This window comes from Pithys albifrons, chromosome 3 (assembly GCF_047495875.1).
Source record: "Pithys albifrons albifrons isolate INPA30051 chromosome 3, PitAlb_v1, whole genome shotgun sequence".
NCBI classification, from domain to species: Eukaryota; Metazoa; Chordata; class Aves; order Passeriformes; family Thamnophilidae; genus Pithys; species Pithys albifrons.
This window is the reverse complement of record NC_092460.1, coordinates 45,741,083-45,767,733: the sequence shown is the minus strand read 5'-3', so window position 1 is coordinate 45,767,733 and position 26,651 is coordinate 45,741,083. Positions and strand designations below refer to the sequence as shown.

Sequence of the window (26,651 nt, the reverse complement as noted above, 5' to 3'; positions counted from 1 at the left end):
GTAAAGTGGCCAGGGTGCAAATGAGAATCGCACCTGGGTTTGTGAGAGTAAATTACATCAAGCCCTTCGCAAATTCTGTGTGTCCACAGAGGTTTAATTCTATCCCTTTTTCTGCAGAATTCACTGAGAAAATAAATTTCCAAGGCTTAAAAAAATGTTTTCTTCTTCAACACCTCTGTCCTTTCCAAGCCTTTTAATCCCAGTCTTTTTCCTGGGGCAATCCATGTGGACTCTGACATCAGGAAAAGGCTGGGAGGTGTCTGGATATGCTGTGGTGGGTGAAAATCCTTTAATTAGTACTTTCTGAACTACTTAATCCAAGCAAAATACCTGTTGTAAAACAATACCCAGAGGAAAACCAGTTCCAGAAGCTTCCGTGCCTGTTTCCCCATCCCTCCTGCTTTGATTTTGATGCTCTTGAGATACGTAAAGAGGAAATAAAGAAGCTAATCTTTGGCAGATCAAAATGCCCCACATTTATTCATTAAGCATATAAAACTCCAACAGAATACTGATGAATATTGCTTTTCTTCCAGAGCAAAGGGTTAAGTTGCATCGTGCTTGTTAGCAAACCCATGGTGGCTGGAAGTGGATGGTGTGCTGATATGGAGGTGCACAGCCTGCTAAGCGGAGCAGGCTCTGTTATCCACATCTCCCTTCCCCATCGACATGCTGAAGGCATTTGCAGTGGCTCTGAGATCATCCCCACGGGGTCTTCCGTGCTCTAGAGCAGTCCTGGCAAATTTAAGCCCAGGGTGAGTAGGCAAAGATCAGGAAATGCGAGCCCAGCCTCTCTGGGAGCTCAGCACCTGAGAGCTGACCGGAGACAGGGAGTGAAAACATGTGGGTGAGACAGAGGTCAAAGGATTAAGGGGACAAAAGGCCAGCTCTGTCTGCCACAACAGCTCGCTGCTGCCAGCCTGCACTCAGCACAGCCTGGGCTGGAGTGCTGCAGGCCGAGCTGCCTTCTGAACAGAGGGACCTTTGGGATGGGCAGGGGGGGAAGCACGCCCTGCTCTGCCAGCAGAGCCTTCCTCTTGCTTTGCCAGCCATGGGGGAACAGCGCACAGTGGTGAGGGTGGGAGGAAACCCCAGAGCTCAGCTGTCATTCAGCCACCCTTTGATCCCTTTTGTGCTTGTTGTTATCTTCATTTGTGATGAGAAGCAACCACATCTTTGGCTGGAGGGAGGGGCAGGTGCACTAAGGGTATATTCTCTGCCCTGTCGTGTGAGGGATGAGGCACAAACCAACACCTGAGTGCCAGCAGCAGGTGATAGCCAACCCTGTGCACCCATTTCACAGGGGAGGATGGTCCTGGCACAGGTCCACCAGCGCTGTGCTTGCAGCATGTTCCACCAGAGCTGTGGTAGAGGGGCTGGTTCCTGGGTTATCCTGCACGGATGGCCCTGCCGATGCCAGCACAGGAGTCTCGCACCATCAACCCATCTCCAGGCTCCACTGCTCGCCCTGAGCATGCCTGGCAGCCAGGCTGAGGACTTCAGATGTGTGGTGATGTGCAGGCAAGTGAAGAGAATGGGCACCCTTGCAAATGTGCCCTGCAGTCAGGCTTAGGAGTGACTCTTACTTTTAGTTGCATAAAAAAGGCCATTTGGAAGCTGATCTCAAGAACCTTCATCTTCTCCTTGCTTTGCTGCTCAGCAGAGAGCACCTTGGTGATGCTGTGGCTATTCTAGAAGTACTTCCCGTGACAAAAACTAGAGCTCAAACAATCCAACAGCATTCCAGGTGAGCCACTGGAGGCTTAACTACCTGTGATCTTCTGCCCCTGGAGGTATGCTGGTCTAGCTCTGGGCTGGTGCGTGATCACAACATGGAAGACAGTTTTTGGATAGGATTAGAGCTCCTTACACAACTAGGTTTTGCCAGACTGGGTTTTTGACTTCCCGATGGCTATTTTTGGTGCAAAGACAGAATGTTTTCTTCTTCTTCGAATCCTTATATAATTTTCATTTTCTTCCTCCTTGCTAATGATTATGGCACAGTTTTTCTGGCATGTGATTGCTCCACCCTATCTCAGAGACACCCTTGCTCTGGCCAGGATCAGGAAATCCCTGATCATGGCAGGATGTGAGCACCAGCTGTCTTGCTCTTGCATGGGGGTATGTATCAGCAGGCAGAGCAAAATGCTGCCAAGTCAGAATTGCTCCGAAATTAGATGTCCATGCTGTGCAAGTGGAAATGACAGTTCAAGGGACAAACGAATATAGTCATCTTGGTATAAGGCTAATACGACATAAAGCACTTCTATAGTTGTACTTTCAGGGTGAAAAAGCACTGTTTGAAGGTGCTCTGTTTTTCTATACTCATTAATAAATCATTATGCTCTTGACCTCATCATTATAAATGAGGTCTTTGGGAGACTGGCAGTCTCTTCTTGCTTCCCTCCCTCCACCCCATTTTAAAAACATTCATTGTTGCAGGGATATATCTTTCAGGGCTGTTGGCCCAACTCCACTGCTGGTGTGTAAGGCTGATTGTCTTCAGAGGAGTTACACTAAAAATGCATTTGGCCTTTTGTGCCTGGAGTATAATTGGTGGAACTGGCCAAAATCCGGGTTTGTGAGCCTCCAATTACAGCTACATCCACATAGTTTCCAACATGATTAGTGATTTAGGGTCCTCCAATATAGGAGTGCAACTCAAGGTTCCTTAAACTGATCTCTTCTCCCTGACTTCAGAAATCTGGCTGGGGTCTCAAGCAGGGCCCACCAAACCACCATTAGTCAACTCACCCATATTGTTGTTATTAGTAATTGGTAACCTATTTAATTAGTCACTCTGAAAAGTTATATGTTTACATGGCAGCCATCAATATATTGTCTTTGCTGTTGGTCTCAACCTGCATTTGAAGAGGTTTTTTGACCTCCCTTATTACTTTTCTGAATGCTAAATTCCCATCATGTTAGTGTGGATTACACTCAGAGCATCAAGATATATTCCCTAAGCAAGATCAGCATGGTTATAATTAAGCAGTTTGGATCAGATCAGATCCTTATCTGGTAGAAATCAGTGTAGCTTCTCTGAAGACAAGAGGGAAATGGACCCTATTTTGCAGATGAGTTCCTAATGATTTTATCTATGGCTATTACAGATCCTCTTTGGTGATTATTTGTGCAGCTGCATCTTTAGGACTTTGTGACCTCTACATAATCTCACAAAAGACCTTTTACGAGAGCAGCCATATGAAATGTTCTTAAAATGATTGAAAAACACATTCGTTAAAACCGCATGAACGTTTTTCCTTGTCAGAAACCTTATAAACACTCCCCAGTGTCTATGATGGCAACGTGCTGACATTTTCCCTTTGCCTACAACCCCCTGCCCCCTACACTTGCTGTTTCTCGCCCTCAGCAGCAGTTAGAGGGTGGAACCGCACGCCCACGTAGAAGACCTGGTATCTGTGTTTCCACATCACGAAGCACGTCAAGAGGCACACCAGGGCTGCCACCAAGTTGAGAGCCATCTGCAGCAGCAGGTACAGGTTGAGCATGCTGGTGAGGCTGCCACAGTCAGCTGCGTCCTGGTAGATGAAGGTCCTACCCAGGGGATCTTCAGTGTCCAGTTTGCACTGGCAGGACTCGTGGATGGTGTCGCAGGTGAATTTTGTCATCTGCAAATAGTGGTGGGCGGCAAAAGCCACTGCCAGAACACAGGCAACCAACCCCAGGGCACTCAGGAGAAAATACATCAGCTGAAAGAAAGGGGAAAAGAAAGATGAAGGAGCTTTTCCTGATGCACAGAAGTTGAGGGACACACAAGGAATGCATGCATGTTCTTCCCAGGGGATGTATCCAATGGACTGCCTGGAGATTGGGTGCTTCAACAGCCGCAAGACAGCTTAGGATGGCAAGTTCAGCAGGTCATCTCAAGAACTAATAATTCTGCCACTCATATTTTATATGAGTATTGCCTCAAAATTTTGATACCAAGAAATTGGTGTCTCTACACAACTTTATATATATAGACCCTGAGATTAGCTCAGTTGGTTAAAACTTGGTTGTAATAATGCCAAGGTCATGGGTTCAATCCCCTATGTGGGCCACTGACTTAAGAGCTGGAGTTGATGATCATTGTTGGTCCCTTCCAACTCAGAATAGTCTGGGATTCTGTGAACAGAGAGGGAACATCTTCCCTTACCATTGTACCTGCATTGGCAAGACTCATTAGCTGAGATAAATTAGCGCAGTTGCCTCGAAGCAGAGATGAGCAGACTGAGCTTGGGCTGACATCTTATCCCAGGCTGTGCTGAGCAGTGGGTGTTTCTGAAACTTTGCTCAGGTGTTATTCCCAGCTCCTGGTTTACATGCCCAAACAGAGCTGATTTATACTTGCAAATGAGGCAGTGAGGTGGCTGATCTCCTGCTCGTGACCCTGTGAGGGCAACCGGCCTCCTTGTTTCCCAGGCCTTGCTGTGAAACAGGAATGCAAACGCCCACAAGAAAGTGTGTGCTGTGTTCAACCTCCTTCCAAAAGTCATCCCATAAACGTGGAGAAATCTTTCACAGGCGTGAAAGAGCAGTGAGCGCCTTTCATTTCCCAGAGCTGTGGTGTGAGCAGGACAAGGGGCTGCTCGTGACCTCCACTGCTCCTTACAAGAGTGGCACCCTGAAAATAGGGTGGCTTTTATCAAGGGCAGCTCTGCAGAGTCCACCCCCACAAACAAATGAAAACTGGCAGCAACTCAGAGCCTTTGACACCCCGGGATGCACCTGAGAGCTGTGGGTACCAGCACAGATGGACTTCCCTTGCTTTTGATAGCTGGAACTGGCAGTTGCTGCACTGCATACAAAATATGTGTGAATGTATATTAAAATCATATTCTGAGTTTAGCCAAAATGGCATTTTTGGTTCTGTTCCGCACTGTAAAAACGTTTATTTTTCTTGGCATCTTATCTGACAGACACATGGCATAGTTGGGAATCTGTTATTTTAAACAGCAGCTTCTCTCTCTCTCTTAACCTCAATACTGCAAGCAAAATATCAATATAAAAGCATTTTTTATGACCTTGAAATTCCAAGTATGTATGTCTTGATAAAATTCACACTCCTGGTGTATTTGTCTTATATCTACAGTGTGAATCAATCTTGTATTCAGTTGCCAGCTTGAAAAAAAAATATTTGGGCTTATTGCAGGTCCTGAAGCACTATATACATTTTTCTCCTCATATCACTGAATTCTTACAGAAAGATCTTAGTTTCCAAGACTTGGTTACTATTCAATTTAATGACTTCCCCTGCAGCCTTAAACCAAGGGCAGCTTCAAAATAAGGGTGGCTCTTATTAAATGCAATTACTTTACCCCTGCAGCTTTCAAGGCAAAGGTCCATGGGAAAGGTGAAGCTAGAAAATGAGGCCACCTCCTCATGTAAAGCTCACAGAAGATGGAGTGCTACTGACTGATAGACCCCCTCCAAACACAGATGTGGTAATTCAGAAGCTGATGGCATTATTTTAAAAGATGGTGCAAGTGTGTTTGATGGGGAAAAGAGAAAATGGGGAACTAGTTGGTTGTTCTGAGATGCAGAAATCCTAACGGACTGGCTGGAAGTCCCTGGATTCAGCCCAGCAGAAGACAGAATCAGGCCTCCCTAATAAATGAGCTACTAAGCCAAGGCTACACCATGTGCCTGATTCTCCCTTGGCAGGTATTTTATTTAGCTGCCAGCTCCTATCCAAAGTCAGGACACAACACCTAAGACATGCTCCAGGTACAGTCAGCAAGAATCTGCCTGTTGTGTTCCTAAAAGGAAGGAAATCTCAGCATCCAAACACACAGACAGCTTTTACAGTAATCCTGAGAGGCAAAGGGAGAAGCATGGGGGACAGAGAGCAATTTCCAAATAGCTTATTATTCTCACAAGGTGTTTGCAGAGAAATCTCCCCGTGAGCTGCTGAAAATGAACATATTTCCAAATATCAAAGGTGATGCAAACGCAAACACTGCCTGTGAGGAGGGAGCACAAGACAGTGAGTGCTGAGATCCCATCAGCAGATTAATCACATGCCAGACCTGGAGGCAACTTCAGCATCACAAATACTACTGCGTGGTGGGCTCTGCTCAGGAAGCAGGACTTGGCACTGGAAAACTGGTTTTCAAGAGCCTCAGAGAGATAGACACTGTGATAGCTGCTTAAATAGAAGGAGAAAAGGGAAGCGGGGACTGACAGTGTACGGTGAGGTCAGAGCACGGCAGCTCATCCTCCTTCAGGTTCCTCATATCGGGAAGGGACAGTTTAGCAATAGTTACTGGCAATAGTTTTGCTCCATGGCTAAAAAATAACTAATCTATGATGGAATGAGTTCCTCATGGAAGAAGCTTCTCATAGTTACCAGAAGTGAAAGCAGGAGGGTTTGCAGACGTGGGGTGGGGCAGAGACCCCTTTTGAAGGGGGTGGTGGCTCAGGCACAAGCCTATGCAGGGAACAGGAACCATGATGTGTTCACGGCGTGGGCTGCTGAGGCTGGGTGGGCAGGAGGAGAGGGTGTCACGCTACTCTGGGACATGTCATGATGAGGACCACAGTCAGATATTAGCACAGAGCCCAGGAAGTCCACAGAATGTCTCAAGATTTTCCTGTTTGAGCCTGGGGCTGGCTGTTGTCCTCCCTGAAGGGCAAATCCACCCTCCCTTTGGATGGTCTCCCTTCCTCACCAGGGGCTGTGGGTACCCACAGCAGTCTCAGGAAGGGACTCCTGCTGAAAGCAGTCCTCACACCTCCTTCTTTAACAGGATCCAGGCCTCATACAAGTGTGAAATGAAAGAAGCAGCTGTCACGAGGGAGGAAGGCATAGAGGACTACATGGGTCTCCTCCTGTTTTCCACTGCAAGGGAGTCACTCGCAGGGGTCACCATGGGGGTTGGTAAAATCGCCAGGCCAATAGGTGTGATTGTCTTCCCAAGTGATCCTTTGACTGTGCAAGGGATCTCAGGGTGCTCATAACACTCCAGGGAAGCACAGCCAGGATTTCCTTGTAGGCTGATGCTTGGCAGCCAAGTGCCGCCTTGGCGGGAACCAGCCACCAGCTGTGAGCACCTGGGCTGGGGAGAAAGTCCCCAGAAGGACAGGCAGGTCAGATAGAGCTGAACTTAGAATCATAGAATTGATTGGGTTGGAAAAGACCTCCAAGATCATTAAGTCCAACCTTTGGCCCAACTCCAGTCCCTTTACCAGATCATGGCACTCAGTGCCACGGCCAAGCTCAGTTTCAAAACTTCCAGGGATGGGGAATCCACCCCCTCTCTGGGCAGCTCATTCCAATGCCTGAGCACTCTCTCTGCAAAGAATTTTTTTCTGCTCTCCAACTTAATTTCCCCTGGCAGAGCTTAAGCCTCTGCCCCCTTGTCCTATTGCTAACTTGGTGCTTGGATGAAGCATCAGGCCCCCAAGGAGGAGAGAACAACCCATTGAAACAGTTGACTTTGTCTCAGGATTGCAATCTTGCATCCTCAGCCTTGTGGAGGACTAACTAATGTGAGTCTCTACATTCAGACTGCCTTTAACTCACATTTGAAGATGCAAAAAATGATACTGGAGATGTATGATCAAAAGTCTGGAGGAGACTTTTAGCTCCTGCTTTGTTAAAATTGTGTACATGCTCTGCAGCCAGAAGCCATTTGTCCTGAGAGGCACGTGGGATAACAGCTCCCAGAGGGGACATGGGACAGGAGAGGTGAACAGCCTGGCCATCATGAGTTCTGTGGCATCATTCTGGGGAGGAGGCTGCTTTGAGGGGCTATTGACTGAACCAGAAGTCCTTCAAGCCACATTTTTAGCTCTAATTCTGCCAAGTGATGAGGAACAATCCATTTTACATCACCTGGGGAGCAATTTGAAAAAAAAACGTTTATTTTCTTGGAGGGAGCGATGGTTCACATTGCTCCCTGTCAGGGTGGGTGGTGTTGCCAAAGGTGGCAGAGACATCCAAGCTGCCCAGCCCAGCATGCCGTTCCCGACACGAGGGATGACTCCCTTCCTGCCTGGATGCCAAGATCAATTTAATGTGGCAGTGAAAAGCCTGGCGTGGCAGTCCCCGCCCAGCCCAGCAGCTCCCTGGGCAGCTGGAACACTTCACTTGGGGCTGTAAAGGCAGTCAAAGGGCAGAAACAATCGCTCTTCACTCCCTTTCTTTATGTAAGAATGGGAGAAGCTTGAGAAAGTCACAAAAGACACACCGAGGTCTAATTTCTAAGGGAGGATGGATGCCAAGATTGGAAAAGCCGCTCCTTGCATTTTGTTTCCCTCCGCCTTTCTCACTTAATAATCACTGTTATTTTGTGCTGCTTGCGTCGCTATTTTCCTTGGTTATTATGTGTCTGCAAGATATTAAGAACCCTGAAAATTACAATAATAAGGAAAAAATAGTGCAGAAAAAATGGTGTGACAAACAAGCTTTCTCAGCCTTGCTCTTCTAGTCACTTACCAGCGTCAGCAAAGCAGTTTTGGAGGCAAAGGTGGGGTGTGGTGCACTCTTTCTGCTCCTCTCTTGCAGTGCTCAGATGGGAATTTGCTTTGTGGGAGGATGCATGTCCCCAAGCTTTCCCAATACTTTTCCATTGAAAAATAAAACCTGATTTAAGTGGACACATTTTATTCCACTCTACTTTTTTACTCTGCTATCTCTACTTAATCTACTTAAACTCTCAATCTTTTCACTGAACACTTTATTTCAGCTTTGTCTATCCAAGTCTCTTTGAAATTCTTAAAACATGGCAAATAAAATGGTATCTTGTTCTGATTTGAGATGTTTGTAGACTGCAGTTTCTTCCCTGGCTGCCTGGAAAGTAACAGAAAACCATTCTTGCATTGCAGGTGCATTTTCATTTCGTTTCCTGTGGTCTTAAAAATATCCCCTGTACCAACTGCTCTGATTATATTTGATGACATAAGGAACAAAAAAATGTTCAAGAAAAGTCAAGGTACCTTTACTGTGAACTGCACACACGTCTTCTCATCAGGATGGTACGAAATACAAAGCATAACAAATCCCACTAAGGACACCAGACAGACCTGCAAGGGAAGAGATGTAAAATGTGTCAAGGTTAAAAAAAACCCTACAACACACTTTTTTTTTTTCCAAGCCAAAACACCTTTCTGTGTAGCAGGGCCATAACTCAAGCAGCAGCGTGGAAGCAAAGTCATCAAAGACACAGCCCAGAAATAGCCTGTAGGATGTGTGTCAAGTTTTTGTCCATACAACTATCAAAAAAGAGCAAAAGGCTTAGGAAGTTGAGCTTGGAAGCCCAAAGAACACTTCTGGGTGCTGACAGGGGTTTTCTGTCCCCAGTGCAAATTGTAAATCACTAACCAAACATGCTGCTGGATAAGAGGCAGCACAGTTTATAGCAGAGGCCTTCACCCTCTCCTGGAGTGGACACCTTACTTACAAGACATCTATCCCTCCTGCAGTCTGAAACTGTGTTTTAGCCTTGTGGCAGCACTTGCTGAAGTGGAATGGAAAAGTATTTATGCACTTTATTATTCATTTAGCCATCTTTATTGTTAATTCTGGATTTATTTGCAGAGGCAGATGCTCCTGGGTAGGCATTTTCCAGCCAGGTAAGGAGAGAAGATCCTGCTCTGAGGAATTAGCCTAATAAATATGATTTGGGGATTTTTAACACTCCTTTAAAACAGAGGGAACAATGGATAACCCCCACTGTGCTAAGCACTCCAGTCAAGTGGCCTGGAGTTGGGTCAGGTTTAGTTTGGATATTAGAAAAAGGTTCTTCCCCCAGAGGGTGGTGGGCACTGACCAGGCTCCCCAGGGCAGTGGGCACAGCCCCAAGGCTGACAGAGCTCCAGGAGGGTTTGGGTGATGCTCTGGGGCACAGGATGTGACTTTTGGGGATGGTCCTGTGCAGGGTTAAGGGTTCAATGCGATGATCCTTGTGGGTCCCTTCCCACACAGTGCATTCTGTGGCTCTGTGATGCTGGGAGCATCTTGGTTATAAATGCTATTAAATTCTCAGTGACTACAACAAGATTCTCCATTTTTTCACCTCTCATTTTACATCGGCAGTTTGGAAGAGTCTTTCTGCTTTCCCAGAGCAGTGGGATTTGCCCTCTTGGGCCAGACTCAGGTGGGAGCTGCCTTTGCAGGGGTAGGACTGCAGGGCTCTGTCACAGCCTGTGCTGTTCACATCCAGGTTTCCAACTCCATAAGGGACTGCTTGACCTGCAGTGAAAAATGCATAGCTGTCCTTTCAGACAACAACAGCTAAACACATCTCTTTTATGGCCTGATGTACAAAATACTAAACTTTTTGTGTCTGGATTGCTGGTGTAAAGCCCAGGACAGCAGCCCTGCAAAGGAAGAGTGACACAGAGCCATTCCCTCAAGAACCTGTGCGATTAATAACACTTTCCCCCATAAAGTTTTATTTCATGTCATTTCAGTAGGCCATGAATAGGAAGCATTGCCCGAGAACATTTCTAAAGAAAGCATCAGTATTATTTACTCCTTTCCATGTCATGTGTATTTATACTCTGGTCCTGTGACTTACACATTGCCTCCAATTTATTTGTTTCTTTCTTTTTATTGTTGACAGCCGTAGCTGACAGGGTTGTCAGGGGAAAAAAACAACCTTTCTTGTCAAAGGTCCTTCAGTGCTGGGGGTTTTTTTGCCCTGTGGTGGTTCTATCTGACTCAACCATGTTTTATTTCTCAGGATTAATCGCCTATGTCCTTGGTCCTTTGCGCTGTATATTAATCTTTTAATTCAATTAACACGCCCATAACACTTAAATCTTAAGGAGATTATATCTCTAGTAATATCCAAATGATAAACTCCCCCAGTGGCTACAGTAGTGGCTGAAGGAAAGAACCTGCAGCAAGAACTAAAATAAATAATGCTTAAACACACTCGCTTAATGTCACAGCCCCCAAATGCACGAGAAATCAAAGGGGTTCTCACGGCAAAGCTGGAGCTGAGTATTTTCGGGACCTGATGCTGAAGGATCTTGTTATGAGTAATAAAACAAATTTGCTTTGCTTCAGCTACACCAGTGGGCACTGCATGGAGCGAGGGCCAGATTTGCCTGCAAGTTCCTCCCGTGAGACATCATGGGACTGTTCCCTCTGCACTCCCATTCCCGTGAAACCACACAAAGCCAACAGAGCTGCCCTTATTTCCCAGGGCACAGTCACACACCAGAATGTTCTCTCTGCCTCCTACAACATTTGCAAACACCCCCCAGCTTTCTCTGTGGCAGGATCAGACCTCCCTCTTCAGAAAGATTCCTGTACAAAAGGCTGGCGTTTAAAAAGATTTCCATTCCTGCACGTGCTTTCCAAAGTTCCTCTAGGATTTCAATAATATACTTGGGGATACTTGGAGGGGCACATTTGTAGAGAGGTATTTATAAAAGTTTACACTGGGTCAGGATTCCAGCAAGTTCTCGTGAGGATATTCTAGAAGGCTTAAGTATTTCATACAATCATAGAATCATAGAATGGATTGGGTTGGAAAAGACCTCCGAGATCATCAAGCCCAACCCTTCATCCAACTCCAGTCCCTTTACCAGATCATGGCACTCAGTGCCACGGCCAAGCTCAGTTTAAAAACCTCCAGGGATGGGGAATCCACCCCCTCTCTGGGCAGCCCATTCCAATGCCTGAGCACTCTCTCTGCAAAGAAGTTTTTTCTGCTCTCCAACTTCAATTTCCCCTGGCAGAGCTTGAGCCCGTGCCCCCTTGTCCTATTGCTGAGTGCCTGGGAGAAGAGACCAACCCCCACCTGGCCAGAACTTCCCTTCAGGAAATTATAGACAGTGATTTCTTTAGTTATGATATAGTAACAGGTTTTTTAAAACCATAGATGTGTATTTTTCTAAGTGATGGTAAAAAATAATGTTGCTGAGAATCATGACTCACATAGAGTTTTACATTTTAGTTCTTTAAAGGTAAATTCACTCCTGAGAGGAAACCAAAGGATGGAGCATTTATAGGAAGAAGAGGAGGCTCAGAGGTGACCTCAGCACTGTCTAGAACTCCCTGAAGGGAAGTTCTGGCCAGGTGGGGATTGGTCTCTTCTCCCAGGCACTCAGCAATAGGACAAGGGAGCACAGGCTCAAGCTCTGCCAGGGGAAAATTGAAGTTGGAGAGCAAAAAAAACTTCTTTGCAGAGAGAGTGCTCAGGCATTGGAATGGGCTGCCCAGAGAGGGGGTGGATTCCCCATCCCTGGAGGATTTTAAACTGAGCTTGGCCGTGGCACTGAGTGCCATGATCTGGTAAAGGGACTGGAGTTGGCCCAAGGGTTGGACTTGATGATCTCGGAGGTCTTTTCCAACCCAACTGATTCTATGATTCTGTGATTCTATATAGGAAACAGCTTCATGCTTCTGTTTTATACATTATTAATAGATCAAATTTGAATTATATCTGCAAAGTGCACCAGAATAACCATAAAAATCCTCATGGCAAATATTTTTTAGGACCTGCCAAGTGACTGAAACAGCTGCAGGCACGTTAGGGATGCAGTTGATGCTGATTGCTAAGTAGCATTAGGTAATGCTGGGTCCTGGTGCTTCAATAGCCCCTGCAATGTCCCAGTGTGGAACACACATTTCCTCTGCCTTATTGACTAAGCACACAACAGAAAATGCAATTGAACTTGGTTTAGCACATGCTCACCACCAATCGATGTGCATTCGTTACACAAATAAAATGGATTCTGTGGGACCTGCAGGACTGCAGTTAATTAGATCAGCTCTGGCAAACTGTTATCTAGAAATCTGTATTTCCACGCCAAGCAAATTTCGCTCAGGTTTATTTCAAGATTCTGTTTCAGAATTTCCATATGGACTAACACACCCTTTGCTGAATGGGTAGTGACGGGAAAGGTTATCCAAGGAAAGAATTTAATTTTAGGGAAGTGCTGTCTAGAAAAAGACTCAAATGTGAAACAGAAGTATTTAGGAAAGGTAAAGATTAAATTTTGCTTAAGGCATACCCTGTGAAATCCCCCAGCTCACAATCCAGGGAAAACAGCAATTTACTAATGCTGGCTGAAAAACTTTAAAGTTTATGCTGTACAAAATGTTTAATACTATTTCTTTTTTTTTCCTTTTCTTTTCTTTTCTTTTTTTTTTTTTTTCAGGGAGAAGTAGATATTCCTTCCATCTGACAGGAATATCTCAGGGCTCAAAAGTGACTCAAGAATTACTGATTTTTAACCCACAATAAAAACAGGGTTAGAAATTTTCCAGGTTGCTCCTGGGGAAAACTGGGGGAAACACAAACACCTAGGGCACAAATTTCTGCTGTGGGCTGCCTTCATTATCTTTGCACAGTGACATATTAATGTGGTTTGCTCTTATTCTGACAGACTTCAAAACCACAGATTGCTCTAATCTGTCTCCATCTCTCCCTTGTACACTTGTGAAACTGGTTTTCCTTTTGTCATTGCTACAGTTTTAGCCCAAAATGCAGAATAGGTGGTTTTCTGTAGCAAAGCGACTCCTACACGGAGCATCCTGAAAACTTGGGCACATGAGGCTGGTAAAGCAGGAAAACGGGAAACATCCACCAAAAAATGAAGGAAGGAGACAAAAACATGCTTCAAAGGAGCATCTTGGGTCTAAGCCACATCACAAGACAGAAGCTGCAAACACTCACAAAGACACAGTGTAGTTCATCTGCTCTTCATATGGGGGTTTGTCAGCAAGAATTCCTGGAACAACCCTTAGGGACAGAAGGCAAACCCACTGGAGGACAACACCTCTCAAACATACACAGTGCAAAGCCACACAGCAACTCTGAGACCCACATGGGGACTCTTCCTATTTAATAAGAATATAACCTCAAACTTCAGGGGGAAATGGAAAAAAATTCCATTATGGACAAATTATAGTTGCTCACTTCAAGGCACCGCGGAACTTTGTGTTTGTAGGGTCAAGGATAAAGAATGATCTGTTGTAGCTGCCTCTGAAGTCTCTGGCTCGCCCCCAGAGGTGACACTTGGCCAATCACAGAATCCCAGGCTCTTCTGAGTTGGAAGAGACCCACAAGGATCATCAAGTCCAACTCTTAAGTCAATGGCCCACACAAGGGATTGAACCCATGAACTTGGCATTATTACCACCAAGTTTTAACCAACTGAGTTTGATGGCTCACCCACTTTATCAGACATGGCAGGGCTTAGCTTCCATCTACACCTTGGCAAACAAGTTATTCCCTGGATCCAGCACTCCCACTGGACACAGGCTTTGATGCAAGAAAGAACATGTCACTGTGGGCTTTGTGATTATCAACCTGGATCCCCTCTGGTGCCACACATCTGCACAGGCCCTTGCAGGCACCGGCACTGATGTTCAGTGGCTTTCTGAGGTTTGAGGAGACTGAGCTGTAAGTGGCTGCTGCAGGCAGCTTTCACTGCCAGCTTTGATCAGCCTCAGGTCAGCCTGGGTCTCACTACCATGTGTAAAAGAAGCCAGTCTGCCACACTGAGGTATTAATGGGATTTGTCCCCCCTTATAGATTTCTTGTTAAATTTAAGGAGAGTCTAGTTGCATATAAATAACTTCCAGAAATAATAGCTGTAATAATAATGAAAAAATGTATATTGTGGTTGTAGGCAAAGGTCATTGTCATCTAGGAAATCATTCTCTTAACAGCCATAAAATCCACAATAACTGTCCATCCCTGCCCCACCTACAGAATAAAATAATGATGCCTTTACTTCAAGCCATGCAGTAACACACTGTGGCAGATGCACAACTTTCTTTTAAACCCTGTAAAAAGTCATCAAAACCCTGCAAGAATGTTGAAAATCAACTGAAATAATATTTTTCCATAATGATCTTTGGGTCAGTTGCTCAGCAGTGAAAATGGCTCATCACTTGTGCTAAGGCAAGATTTAATTCCCACAGCAAAGGCTACGATCGCTGCAGCTCCAGTCCAGAGAGGAGCAACGAGGCTGGAGAAGGGACTGGAGCACAAGTGCAGTGGGGAGAGGCTGAGGGAGCTGGGGGTGTTTAGCCTGGAGAAGAGGAGGCTCAGAGGTGACCTCAGCACTGTCTGGAACTCCCTGAAGGGAAGTTCTGGCCAGGTGGGGGTTGGTCTCTTCTCCCAGGCACTCAGCAATAGGCAAGGGGGCACAGGCTTAAGCTCTGCCAGGGGAAATTGAAGTTGGAGAGCAGAAAAAACTTCTTTGCAGAGAGAGTGCTCAGGCATTGGAATGGGCTGCCCAGAGAGGGGGTGGATTCCCCATCCCTGGAGGCTTTTAAACTGAGCTTGGCCGTGGCACTGAGTGCCATGATCTGGTAAAGGGACTGGAGTTGGATCAAGGGTTGGGCTTGATGATCTTGGAGGTCTTTTCCAACCCAATCGATTCTATGATTCTATGATTACTGCTGCTAAATCAGAAATACAGCCCTGGGTGAACAAACCCCTTGAGGGAACAAAAAAAAAATAAAACTAGGAGTTCCCACAGCCAGAAGTGTTTGTCAGCCTGAGAAGGGCAGCATGGCTGAGAGTGATACTTCAACATCACCTGTGGTGTGAGGAGTGTCCATGACTATGAAGATATGGAAGGCCATCATTTCCATGGTCATGAGGCTACCCAGGCTGAGGAAAACTCTTTGCTTCCCTCCTTCCAAATTTTACCTAGGCTTTTTGCACCTTTTGCACATTGTTGGATTACGTAGTGCAGCCAGGAATTCTGATTTCCACCCTCTTTCCCCTTGAGTCTGCAGCTACACCAGGGGCTAAACCACAGAGATGTCCAGGATTAGACAAGCCCCTTGGCCAGGTATCAAACAGACCTCAGATATGCAGTTAACCTTCTCAAATAATTTTTTCAGAACATTCCAGTGTTTTTTCCCATCAAAGTTTTCCACTCTGTGCCTCATCAAAACAAAAGTATGGACTTGAGTTAATCAGAGCAGAGTTCCTCTTAGGAGATGGTGAGATTTAAAGGCAGAGGGCTCTGAAGAACACAGCTCTGGTGCTAAATACATATATAGGTCTAAACAAGCACTGGGACCCCCACCATTGCATATTTTTGGCTGCATAACTCACTGGATACCATCCAGAGTTTCATGTGCTTTGGAGAAGGTTCAATTAAATACTAAACTTGTAGGCTCTTCTTCAAGGCAGTCCTCCCTCAAACCTTCTGAAGTTTGCCCATGGCTAATTGAAAACTAGCCTGAATGAAAAATGGATGCATGAATGACAGTAATTTCCACTACCTGCTTTGATGGCACCAGGTTTTAAGTGTCACCTTTCATTAAAAATGGGTTTCCCTAATAACAAGTAAAAGTTAAAAACCCAGCAAGGCTGTACAGGAAGTTAAACCTGACTGAAAGCCACCTCCACAATTGCTGCAGGAAAAGATGTCAAAAGCAACAACAAAAAAAAACCAGCAAGGGGCCAGGGCTAACAAGAAAGTGTCTCTCTGCTTTCAGGCTTTAAAAGAGAACATATTTCAGGGTGGCTTAAATAGTCAGTCATTGCCTGTATCAATATGGAAAGGGATCAGTTGCCTCTGCTCCAGGTGGGGACACTTCCCTATTATTGACAGGCACAGCAAATCCCTTCTGCCCAAGAGGAGCACAGGTCTAACCAACCCCAGCTAATCACCAGGACACGTTTTCCCCCAATTTCTGACTTTTATCACTTTATAGCACAGTATTATCCTTTTTTTCCCCCCAGGCGCCTGTGTACAACCTTCATCCTTTCAGCATCTGCCTCACAGCTACATTCTCAAAGCTTCACATTTACACACATCATTGTATCTGTAATCAGGATGAAAATCCCAGCCCCTGCTTTCTCCTTGCTGTTGTTTTCTACCATTTCAAAGTTCAAATGTCTTGCACCATTCCCTTATCCAGCCATGCAATGCACTCTCTCTCCCCTTGTCTCCTGCAAACTGGATTTTTCCAGCCATCATCTCACCTATCCTTGTCCATGAGATTCTCAAAGGAAAGAATTTGTTTTCTTTGGTGAAGGTTTTGCCTTCAGTCTTTCTAAAGGTTCTTAAAAAAATTATAATAACTATCAGAGACATAAACATTTCTGACTCCAGGTAAATGAAGATTGATTAAATTGCTTTTTTCAGTTAAAAATCTGCCTGCCTTTTGCAGCACAAAGCCCCACATCAGCCTAACTCCACCAGGGCAGAGAAGCCAATGCCTGAATGCTGATGCCAAAAAGCAACAAGCCACATCCACCCTTGGAGTAAAATTTAGGGCCCCTCTTTCCTGGGGAGATGGAGAAGGGGCAGGGCAGGGAGGAGCATCAGAGCTCTTTTTGCAGACCCTTTTTGCAATAAAATCAGTGACAGCTGGAGCCACAGTTGCTACTTTGAGCTGCCTGAGAAACAAATTTTTTAATATGCTTTTAAAAGTACCAATTTTATGAACATCCATAGATATCTCTGTGTGTGTGTATATATATATATATATAATAATTCTCTGACAGAAAGAGTAAACACCCTGGATAATCATTTCTGATGAGCACTTCTGTAACTTTCTTAACTGCCTGAGACTGCAAAACAGGGAGCTTGCCCAGGAAAACTGTGATATTCTCCACTTTTGATTGCAGTGGAAATAATCTAAGAGCAGATTTTTCAAGGAGAAATGTATCGTTTCTTCTTCTGGGTGTCAAAAGGCCACAAGCTAATGAAAAAGAATGAGAAGGATACCATTAATATCCACTGTTTCTGCAACACTTTTCAGCCCAGGATCTCAAAGCCAGGGGTGACGGATGGCCACTATTAACCCCACTTTGCAGGGGAAATAATAAAGTCTTAGCAAGGTTAAGTAACTTGCCCAAAGCTATGCAGCAAGTCAGTGGTGAGAAACAGGAAAAAAAATCAAGCCCTGCACTCCTGGGTGGGTGTTGCAGCCCGATTCAGGTGGGCCTGAGTGACCACCCCACAAGTTTCGTTTTCACCTTAAAAGGACATGTTTCCAGCCTCAACCAATTGGAGTCAGACCACCGCACCTGGGGCGGGATCACTTGAGGTCATATATACCTGTGTTTTTGAATAAACTTGGGATTTGCTTTACATCACATTGGTGGTGCAGTCTCACTAGGCCCTGGTTTGCAACAAATGGTGGACCCCAACGTGTCTCAGAACATGAAACCCACCTGCAGGCCTGCCTAGAGCCTTAAGAAGTGGCCCCTGAGAGCTACTATGCCCCAGTTTTTTTTGGGTGCTTTGTGGAGAAGCCCCCGAGAGCTTCTGTCTCCCTTAAACTTGGGAGTTTTGTGTAGTGGCCCTGAGAGCTGCTGAAAGAACGTGGACTGAAGGAACCACGACCTTCGAACCGGTGAGTTAAAGAAACATGGGAAATTCCAACTCGACTAAAACGAACTTATTGCTTGATAAATTTGAGAAACTAGCTCGTGTTACAAAAACGGACATTGAAAGACAGGCATTACAAAATATTTTGGAATGGTGCTTCAGGCAAGGGCACTTAACAGATGCCAATTCCATGCTTTCCATAGAATTATGGGAAAAAATTGGGGCAGATTTGTGGAATTCAGCGCAAACTGCACCCGAAGAATTTTTGCCGCTCATTCCGTCATATGCAGCTGTAAGAAAAATGCTGTTAGAGGTAGAACGAGCCCGTAAAAACCTCGATCTACCGGAGAGAAGGGAAAAAAGTCAGCTTCTACATAGCAGTTTTTCCCCTGAACATCCTTCTGCACCGCCGTGGGCACTGCCGCTCGCAGAAACGCCACCGCGGTACCCATACGCGGCACCGCCCGCTCCCGCTCCGGAAAACCCGACAGAATCACAGCAACCATGGAATCAAAGCTTTTCCACGCCGTTCGTCGCAGCGAAAAGCCAAGAAGTCGCCTCTGTACAGCGAATGAGACCACTGGCTGCCGCTGTAGAAGCGGCCGGACCTCAGCAGCAACCTTGGAACCCCACGAGACACGCCGCAGAAAACCAAACCGTGAGTGAGTTTTATTTAAATCCTAACTCCGAGAAGGCGCGATGGGGAATGCCCTCAGCCGAGAGAGACATGTGGAGGGGGAGACAAACCCCTTGGAGTTTCTCTGCCCCTGTCCATCCACCTTCGGCGCCGCCAACGCCGCCGCTGCCGCCAATGCCCTGCGGGTACCTCGGGGCTGGGGTCGCGCCGCCGCCGCGCTCCCCGCCGCCCCACGGGTACGCCGGAGTCGCTCCGTTGCGGCAGGAGACTGTTGAGGCAGACATTCCAGCAGGGCTACAGCCGCCCGGCATAACCGCGTGGCCAGGAAAACAAAGAGACCACGTGCTGGCAAAGCCCGCGAAATCAAACAAAGGAACGGCGCGCCCTGACCACGAGGCGCCAGGACCGCCCAACCTCCCTTCCTACTGCATGCAAATCACAGCGCATGCGCCAGGCGCGGGTCCGCCGCAGCCCGCAGGGGCCGGGGTCGGCTCCGAATTCGCCCGCTCCGGGGGCAGATCAGTTCCTGCGCCACCCCCACCACCTCCTGCGTGGATCGACCGCGTCATGGAGAGGGGAGAGACTCCTCCCCAGTGGAGCGGAGCCACCGGAGCTCCCCCTGAGCGTTCCCTTCACTGCGTGCCACCCACACAGCAAGGGTCCCGAGAGCGAGTTCCCACAGCGTCAGTCGCGCAGGACACAAGCGCTGCAGCACCAGCGGGGACCCTCTCCCCGATAGCCGTGCGCAGCCCGCAGCTGCCAACACCAGCACGGGAACCCCCCGCGCCGGTAGAGACTGCCCCTGCGCCGGCAACCTGGTACATACAGCCTCCATCACCGACAGCCACACCCACCAGCTGTATCCCAGAATGGAGAGCAACAGAAAAAGAAGCCTCTGTTTGGGACATGCTGGGGGGAGATGGAAATTGCAATGCTGTTAACTTAATTTCAAAGCTTTCTGATACCCAGGTACCAGATTCTGCAGATGGAGTCACAAAGCCACCTCGCGACCTCACATTTAATACCCAGCAAAGGTACAAAGAGTTAGTATCCATAGCTGCAGAAGTAGGTACATCCTCACCTTCCGTGCAACCCCTGGTTTCTGCGCCTGTGATTAACACTACACAAGGCTTAAAATGGGAGCCACTTGATTGGAAAATTGCACAAAAAATACACAGTATAGTCTTTCAATACGGCTATGACAATGCCTTGGTAAAAAACCAAATCACAGCCTTCATAAAATACAACAACCTAATCCCAGCAGACACTAAGGTTTTAATGGAGTTTATTCTACCTTCTGCTGCTTATATGATATTTCTACAGAAATGGAAAGAGCAGTTAACGGAGGAACAGGCAAAAAATATACACTTAGAAACTGGACATCCCTTAAAATTAGCATCTTTAGACCAGCTAATGGGATCAGGAGCTTATGAAGACCCACAAACACAAGCTGCATTACATTTTCATATTTTGGAACAGTCAAAGAATGCTGCTTTGACCGCATTCTCTAATCTGCCTAAGAAGGGAAAACCTTCTCTACCCTATATGCAAATAATGCAGAAACCTGGACAGACATTCATGGAATTTGTAGATAAAGTAACAGAAGCTTTGGATGCTGCTCCAAATATTACCCCTGACATTAAACCAGTATTATTGAAAGATCTGGTAATTAATAATGCCAATCTTCAATGCAAACAGCTCATAGCCTCTCTACCAGCCACAGCTACTTTGGTACAGTTAATTGAAGCCTGTGCCAGATTGCCCTGGGTAGAAGAGGAGGAAAAAGCAAAGCTACATGCTTCTGCTCTAGCCACAGTTCTTAGCAAACAATCCACCCAAAAAAGGGGGAAAAGACCCTGGAATTTAACAACAAAATCTTGTCCAGCACAACCAAAATATAGCAGAACTCAAAGGTTCACTGGAGAATGTAACCGTTGTCACAGGCTTGGTCACAAAGCCCAAGATTGTCATTCTAAATATAAAAAGGATGGTACTCCTCTAACAAACATGGGGTGGGGAGCTGGACCTCTAAAAAACCAGAAGGGCTGCAAGCCATGGGGCGCAGCCAGTCAAATAGCTCATGGAAACTGGAGCCAGGCTGCCTTCCCCATATGGCAACCACAACCACAAGCAGCAGTAGCCTAAGACTAGTCGTTAACTGTCCAATCAAACAAGAACAGTCCAGTTCAAGAGCACGTTGTTTAGCCTGTATTTTGAAATTCTGTTAATTTTCAGTTAAAGTGCAGTTTTGAGCTTATTGCACTGCCAAGTTGCCCAGCAGGCTGCAGGGGTAAGGATACCTGCCCCCCTAAGCTGCTGAACATTTTCTAGAGAGCGTAAGATCATCAGTACTTACTCTCTTTCAGTGTTGGTTATGTTTAGCCTTTGTGAATTTTCTCTGTGAATTCACACTTGTTTACTGCTTCAACAAGAGTGTATAAGGTGACTAAAAATCAAAGCTTCATTCTCAAGCCTCTGTGATGGCCACACAGAAGTTCTGAGAATGGACCTTGAACATAAGGAGATTTAGTTCAGCTGGACTGAACTTGCTTCTTTGCTAAGTTAAGTCACTCTGCACTCTTGAACACTTTGCACAGAATTTAATAAAATTTGTAGTTTGTTTACAGTGGTCTGTGTGGTGACGACTGCACAGGAAGGACCACAATTTCACGTGTGAAAGAAAAGTTTCTTGTTTTGCACTAGTTGTAAGTTTGCAAATTCCAAACATACATGTCTTAGTCATGTATTAGTTTGTGTGAGTTTACAAAGGTTACTGTACCTCCTTCCAAAAGTTCTATTTTGAAAAGAGAGGGGGAGGTAGGGATGTGTAACCTGCAAATACCCTGTTAAGTCTTGAATTAGCAAAATTTGAGATTTTCAAAATGTTATTTCTCAATTTTCAAAATTTTCAGCCTTTCTGTTCAAATTGCAATATGCATGATGTGTATTCTGTTGTTTGCATTTTTGCTTTGTTCTTTGAAACAAAAGGGGGAGATGTTGCAGCCCGATTCAGGTGGGCCTGAGTGACCACCCCACAAGTTTCGTTTTCACCTTAAAAGGACATGTTTCCAGCCTCAACCAATTGGAGTCAGACCACCGCACCTGGGGCGGGATCACTTGAGGTCATATATACCTGTGTTTTTGAATAAACTTGGGATTTGCTTTACATCACATTGGTGGTGCAGTCTCCCCTAGGCCATGGCGGCAACAGGTGGGTTTGTGAAGAGTTTGTCCAAGCTCCTGCAGTGCAGCAAGAAGGAACAGGCTGCCAGGGTGGTCCAGCCTTCTGTTTTGGGATCAGGACATGTCTCCTGGAGGAGCTGGGCAACTGCTTCAGACTTTCATTGTAAATGGCTCCAGGTAGGTGAAAAAATGCCACCCTCACTGTTTTTAATTGCACTGATTTGCCTGCCCCAAGCAGGGGGACAGAGGTGTCTCACGGGGAACAGGCTGTGGAAGCAGAAGTGGTAAATCATGGAGGCTCCCTGGTTTCTGCCCAGAAACCTTTCCTTTGGTTTCTGACTAATGCCTCACAGATTCTGGACTAAACCAGTAGGTCTGAACAGGGTTTCAGGGTGAAGTGCTTCTGACACAATGCAAGCTGCATCTTTTCCTTCTGCAGGAGCTCAGGAGGTGCCAGAGAGCCCCTGGGAGGAGAGTTCATGGTCTTGGAGCCCTCCAGGACTCCTCGTCAGCAGATCACTGGCCACAGTTATTCCACAGGATGGTGAACCCAATGCCTGGCCTGAGGTGTCCTCACCAACTGAGACAGTTGGATTTTGAACCCATTTAATTCAGACTGCCTGGCCTGGTTTTTCCTCGGTAGCATTTACTAAATAGAGTTCCCTTTTCATTCATGGTAATGCACTGAAGCACTTGATTTTCAGCAAGGGATGGTGTCCCCATTTTGCCACTAATAAGGAAAAAAAATAGCTTTCAATCAATCAGGGTCTATTTAACACATTAGCAATTTTCCTTCACTTTTCTGACACCCTGCATTAACAGACACAGGGTCAAATCCTGCCCTGGTGTAATTCCAAAGGAGTAACACTAGGAATGAGCTTCACCCATTATCTCTAATGTTGCTAAAAAGGCCTCCATAATAGATTTTTTAAGTTCTTGATTCTGAATACTAATCAAGTCCTTTACAAAGAGCACTTGAGGGGGATGCTACTAAAACAAATATGCTCTGGTATTTTACACCACATCGTTCTGCTCTGTTGCTCATTTCTGGGAGAAGATATGAGCTTTGGGAAGCCACTTTCTGCCATGAGGTTTGATCTTGAGCAGCACATGGGTCATCCATCCCTACCTCTGTGCCCTCCGTGCAGCCCAAGCGCCAGCCCATAGGATGTCCAACCACACATAGGTCCTAGCCAAGGCTCCTCCTTCATGGACCAGTTTCCCCCAGTCCTCATCACACACCCCACCACAGCTCACCAGCAGCACCCTATGACCCACACACCCAGAAACTCCAGCTCAGCAGCTCCTGGCTGTCTCCTCCTGATGTCCCAGTGGGCACCAAGTACCTCCATGGAGACATCACAGCACAAGAGCAACATAAATGCAGCACCACGTTGTACCTCCTGCCTTTTGCCCTCACAGATATGCTCTGAACTCCTCCCTTGGTGCATTGCCCATAGCACCAAGGCAGGGGCTGCATCACCACCTCATCCTCTCCTTTCTAGCACCAAGTTTCCCTTTTACCCTCCTCTTTCCCTTCTGCTCCAGGCTGAGGGTCCAGGAGAGCAGTGTGGTTGCCCAGCAACTGGTCCCTGTCATCACCCTGAAGGCAAACAGGGGGGCACCAAAAGCCATTTTGAGACAGTGAGGGATCCAGCCACGCTTGAATGTGCTGGTGACTCAACATCACACCAGAGTCCCCAAGGTGAGAGTCACGGCGTGACTCAAAGCGTAGGTGCAGCAACCCCTCCCCACAGGGCTCTGTTGGGGCACCCTGGAACACGAGCCAAACAAAGCCCTGAGCCCCCAGGAGATGAGTTCCCTCAGGGGTTATCCTGGCAGGCTGGTGAGTGCACAACATCATCACCACCACGGCTGAGAGCTGCGTTTTGCTTTGAGCACAAGAAGTTCTGCCTGATTTTCCGGGGGGAACTCTGAAAGCAACTGAGCTTTGCCTCATGTGAGGCTCTAAATATCACTATTGCTGGCAGCTGCTGCTAAGAACAAGAGGGGTTAGAGCTCTGTCTTCAGAAAGCACTGACTTTGGTGGGTTTTCAGGCCTCCTCAAGGGAGATTAGGCTTATGTGGATGTCTCAGATTGATGCTGCTTGGGCACTGATGACATTCACATGGGCCAGGGGCTGCTTCCATGGCTATTCTCATATGCCTAGTTCAGGTCCAGCTCACTCTTACCCCAGCTTTTTCTACTGAAAAAACTGTTTCAAACCTGGGATACTACTAGTGCATCCTGGAATAATCTGACCACCAGAATCCCCAAAATAAGCATGGAGTGAGCATGTTTTATCATCTGCTGTTTTATCATCTGTATTCCCCCTGGTTTGTAACTGTGAAAACCCCTGGAGAAAATTCTCCTTCCAAGCAGGGACAGGCTCTCATCCCACAAAACATCACTTGAATCAGAAGAGAAATATGAAGAGCAAGATAAATACAAGAGGAGCTCTTCCTTAAGGAGCTCAGACCCTGCTCCTTCCACTCTCTGAAGGATCACCCAGAAGGATTAATACAGCAAACCCCAATCAGTTAAGGTGACCAGGTAATCTCCAGCTAGCAAGGAGTTACATTTACGGGAGATGCTCCCATAGCCATTTAGCAGTTTGAGGAATTTTAAGTACCTAAACACCAATTTATTTGCTAGGAATTCTTACAGTCTAACAACACCCAGAACTGTTCTAACACATCAGGATATATATCCAGGATATATTTTTCTCAAGCCTGCTGCCAAGGGAAAAAACCCTGCATATTAAATCACCTCCATGGTACATCCCAGGCTTATCACCACCACAACTTTGTCTCTCCACAGGCAAAACCACATGTCCCCAAGCACACACAGCCAGCAGGGTCACACCACGTGTGGCACCACCCACTCCCTCCCCCAGCTGGGTGCAGTCTGTCCCAGCTGGGGAGAATTCAGAAGCAGCAGGCAGGGATGGGGTTAAATCCCAACACAGCACAGCGAGGAAGCTCAAGAGACAGCCATTTCTCTCCCTGCCCCAGCTAAAAGTTGCGAGTTAGAGAGTTCTTCTCTCACTCCCAAAACCTGATGGTTACGGTTTGGTGGGGAAGGGGGAAAGCAGTGCAAGTAATTAACACTTTTTTCCAGCATCCCCAGGCAGGAGTTCACCACCAAGCACAAGCTAATACGTCCAATCTAGTGAACAGCAACCCTGTATTTTATTTCAGGTCTGTTGGGTATTGCAGGGAAGAATACAAAAGATTGTGTTATTCTGCAGGAGCAGTTTCCTCGGGAAAGTATACTCAGGCATTTAATCCCAGGAATATTTGTAGTTAGCATAACTCAAATGGTGCTGTGCATGCAGTTGGTTAGTCTAAAGTGGAGCGTCATGCAGCTTGCATTAATGCTGGCAAAGGCACTTTATGGAGAAACAGACTTTATGCTTACAATTATCCCAGCCCAATATGGAGTGTCTCTGACTAGCAGAGAAGAACTGATGCCTGCCATAAGGAAGCCCAGCACTGTTACAGAGGTGCCTAATGCCAACTGCAACAAAGCCAACAGCAGCGGGAAACGGCAGCCACAACAAGTGTGGGATTCCTCCTCCTGGCCGGTTTTGGGATCCCCCTTGGATTTCTTCTGCTTCTTCTTCATCGCGGGTTCCTGCGCCTTGCTGGAGTCGGTGCTTTTCTCCCCTTCGGGTGCCTTCCCCGTCTGGCTCTGGTTGTTCGGGGCCGTGCCGTGCTGGGCTTTCTTCTCCCGCTTTCCCATGCCGCTGAACTTTAGGATCTCGCGTGCGTGTGTGTGTGTGTGTGTGTGTGTGTATGTGTGTGTGCGCCGGTGGGAGGGGGATTTTTTTTTCCTGCCCCCCAAAGCTTCGCTTTGTGCCGGCTGAGTTGTTCCTGGTATTTGAATCAAGGAGGCTGAACAAATATGGAAAACATTTGGAGCAGATTGTCAGAGCTTCGAAATGCCACATATAGCCCTGAGAAGAGGGGGGATCCGAGGGGGGTAGTGAACTGCCAACGTGCAGGCGCCGGGCTGGCTGCGCGCACAGGGCTGGGCATGTGAGCGGCCACGGCTGCCCAGGTGTGAGCACACACGTGTGTGTGTGTGTATACGTGTGTGTGTGTGCTTGTGGAGGGGCTGGCCAGGCAAACAGCAGGCAGAAATTCCACCTTGCCAGCTGATGAACAGGAGGCAAAGCTGTCTCGCCGGGGAGCCGAGGGGAATGCAGTGGCTGCGCAGGGAGAAGGGGAGCAGGTGGGGCACTTGCTCCGGGGCTCCCCGGGGCATCACTGGCATCACGGGCTCCCCGGGGCATCACTGGCATCATGGGCTCCCCGAGGCATTACTGGCATCACAGGCTCCCCGGGGCATCACTGGCATCACAGGTTCCCCGGGGCATTACTGGCAGGCAAAGCATAACTGGGGGAGCCCACACATCACCCTGCACGCTTCGTACACTCTCTGAATCACACTGAATATGTGCACCTTCAGCTGACTGCACGTATGGAAAGTATGAAATTAACCTAAATAAAAATTCAACCTAATGTCCTGTGGGGCCAAAAAGGAATCCTGTCT

At 46.8% G+C, this 26,651-nt stretch overlaps 1 protein-coding gene across 2 annotated transcripts; it reads right to left on the bottom strand.

Moving 5' to 3' along the window:
• Positions 1-474: 474 nt before the first annotated feature.
• On the bottom strand, positions 475-26,097 carry SSPN (sarcospan). 2 transcript variants are annotated; one of them, XM_071549828.1, is made up of 4 exons: positions 25,926-26,097; positions 25,515-25,891; positions 8,944-9,030; positions 475-3,713 (listed from the first exon to the last, which is right to left on the bottom strand). In XM_071549828.1, exons 1-4 carry the CDS (start codon positions 26,044-26,046, stop codon positions 3,348-3,350), a joined length of 951 nt encoding a protein of 316 aa, XP_071405929.1. In that variant the 5' UTR covers positions 26,047-26,097; the 3' UTR covers positions 475-3,347. The 2 variants fall into 2 exon arrangements, with proteins under 2 accessions (XP_071405929.1, XP_071405928.1); XM_071549827.1 differs by lacking the exon at positions 25,926-26,097 and having other exon boundaries at positions 25,515-25,892.
• Positions 26,098-26,651: the final 554 nt, after the last annotated feature.

Bases quoted from the DNA above. Each gene is read 5' to 3' on its own strand.
- SSPN (XM_071549828.1), bottom strand. From the start codon at position 26,046: ATGTGGCATTTCGAAGCTCTGACAATCTGCTCCAAATGTTTTCCATAT. The intron at 9,031-25,514 runs GTAAGCATAAAG...CTTCCCTTGCAG, and splicing joins CATATTGGGCTGGGATAATT to GTCTGTCTGGTGTCCTTAGT. The intron at 3,714-8,943 runs GTACCTTGACTT...CCTTTCTTTCAG, and splicing joins GTGTGCAGTTCACAGTAAAG to CTGATGTATTTTCTCCTGAG.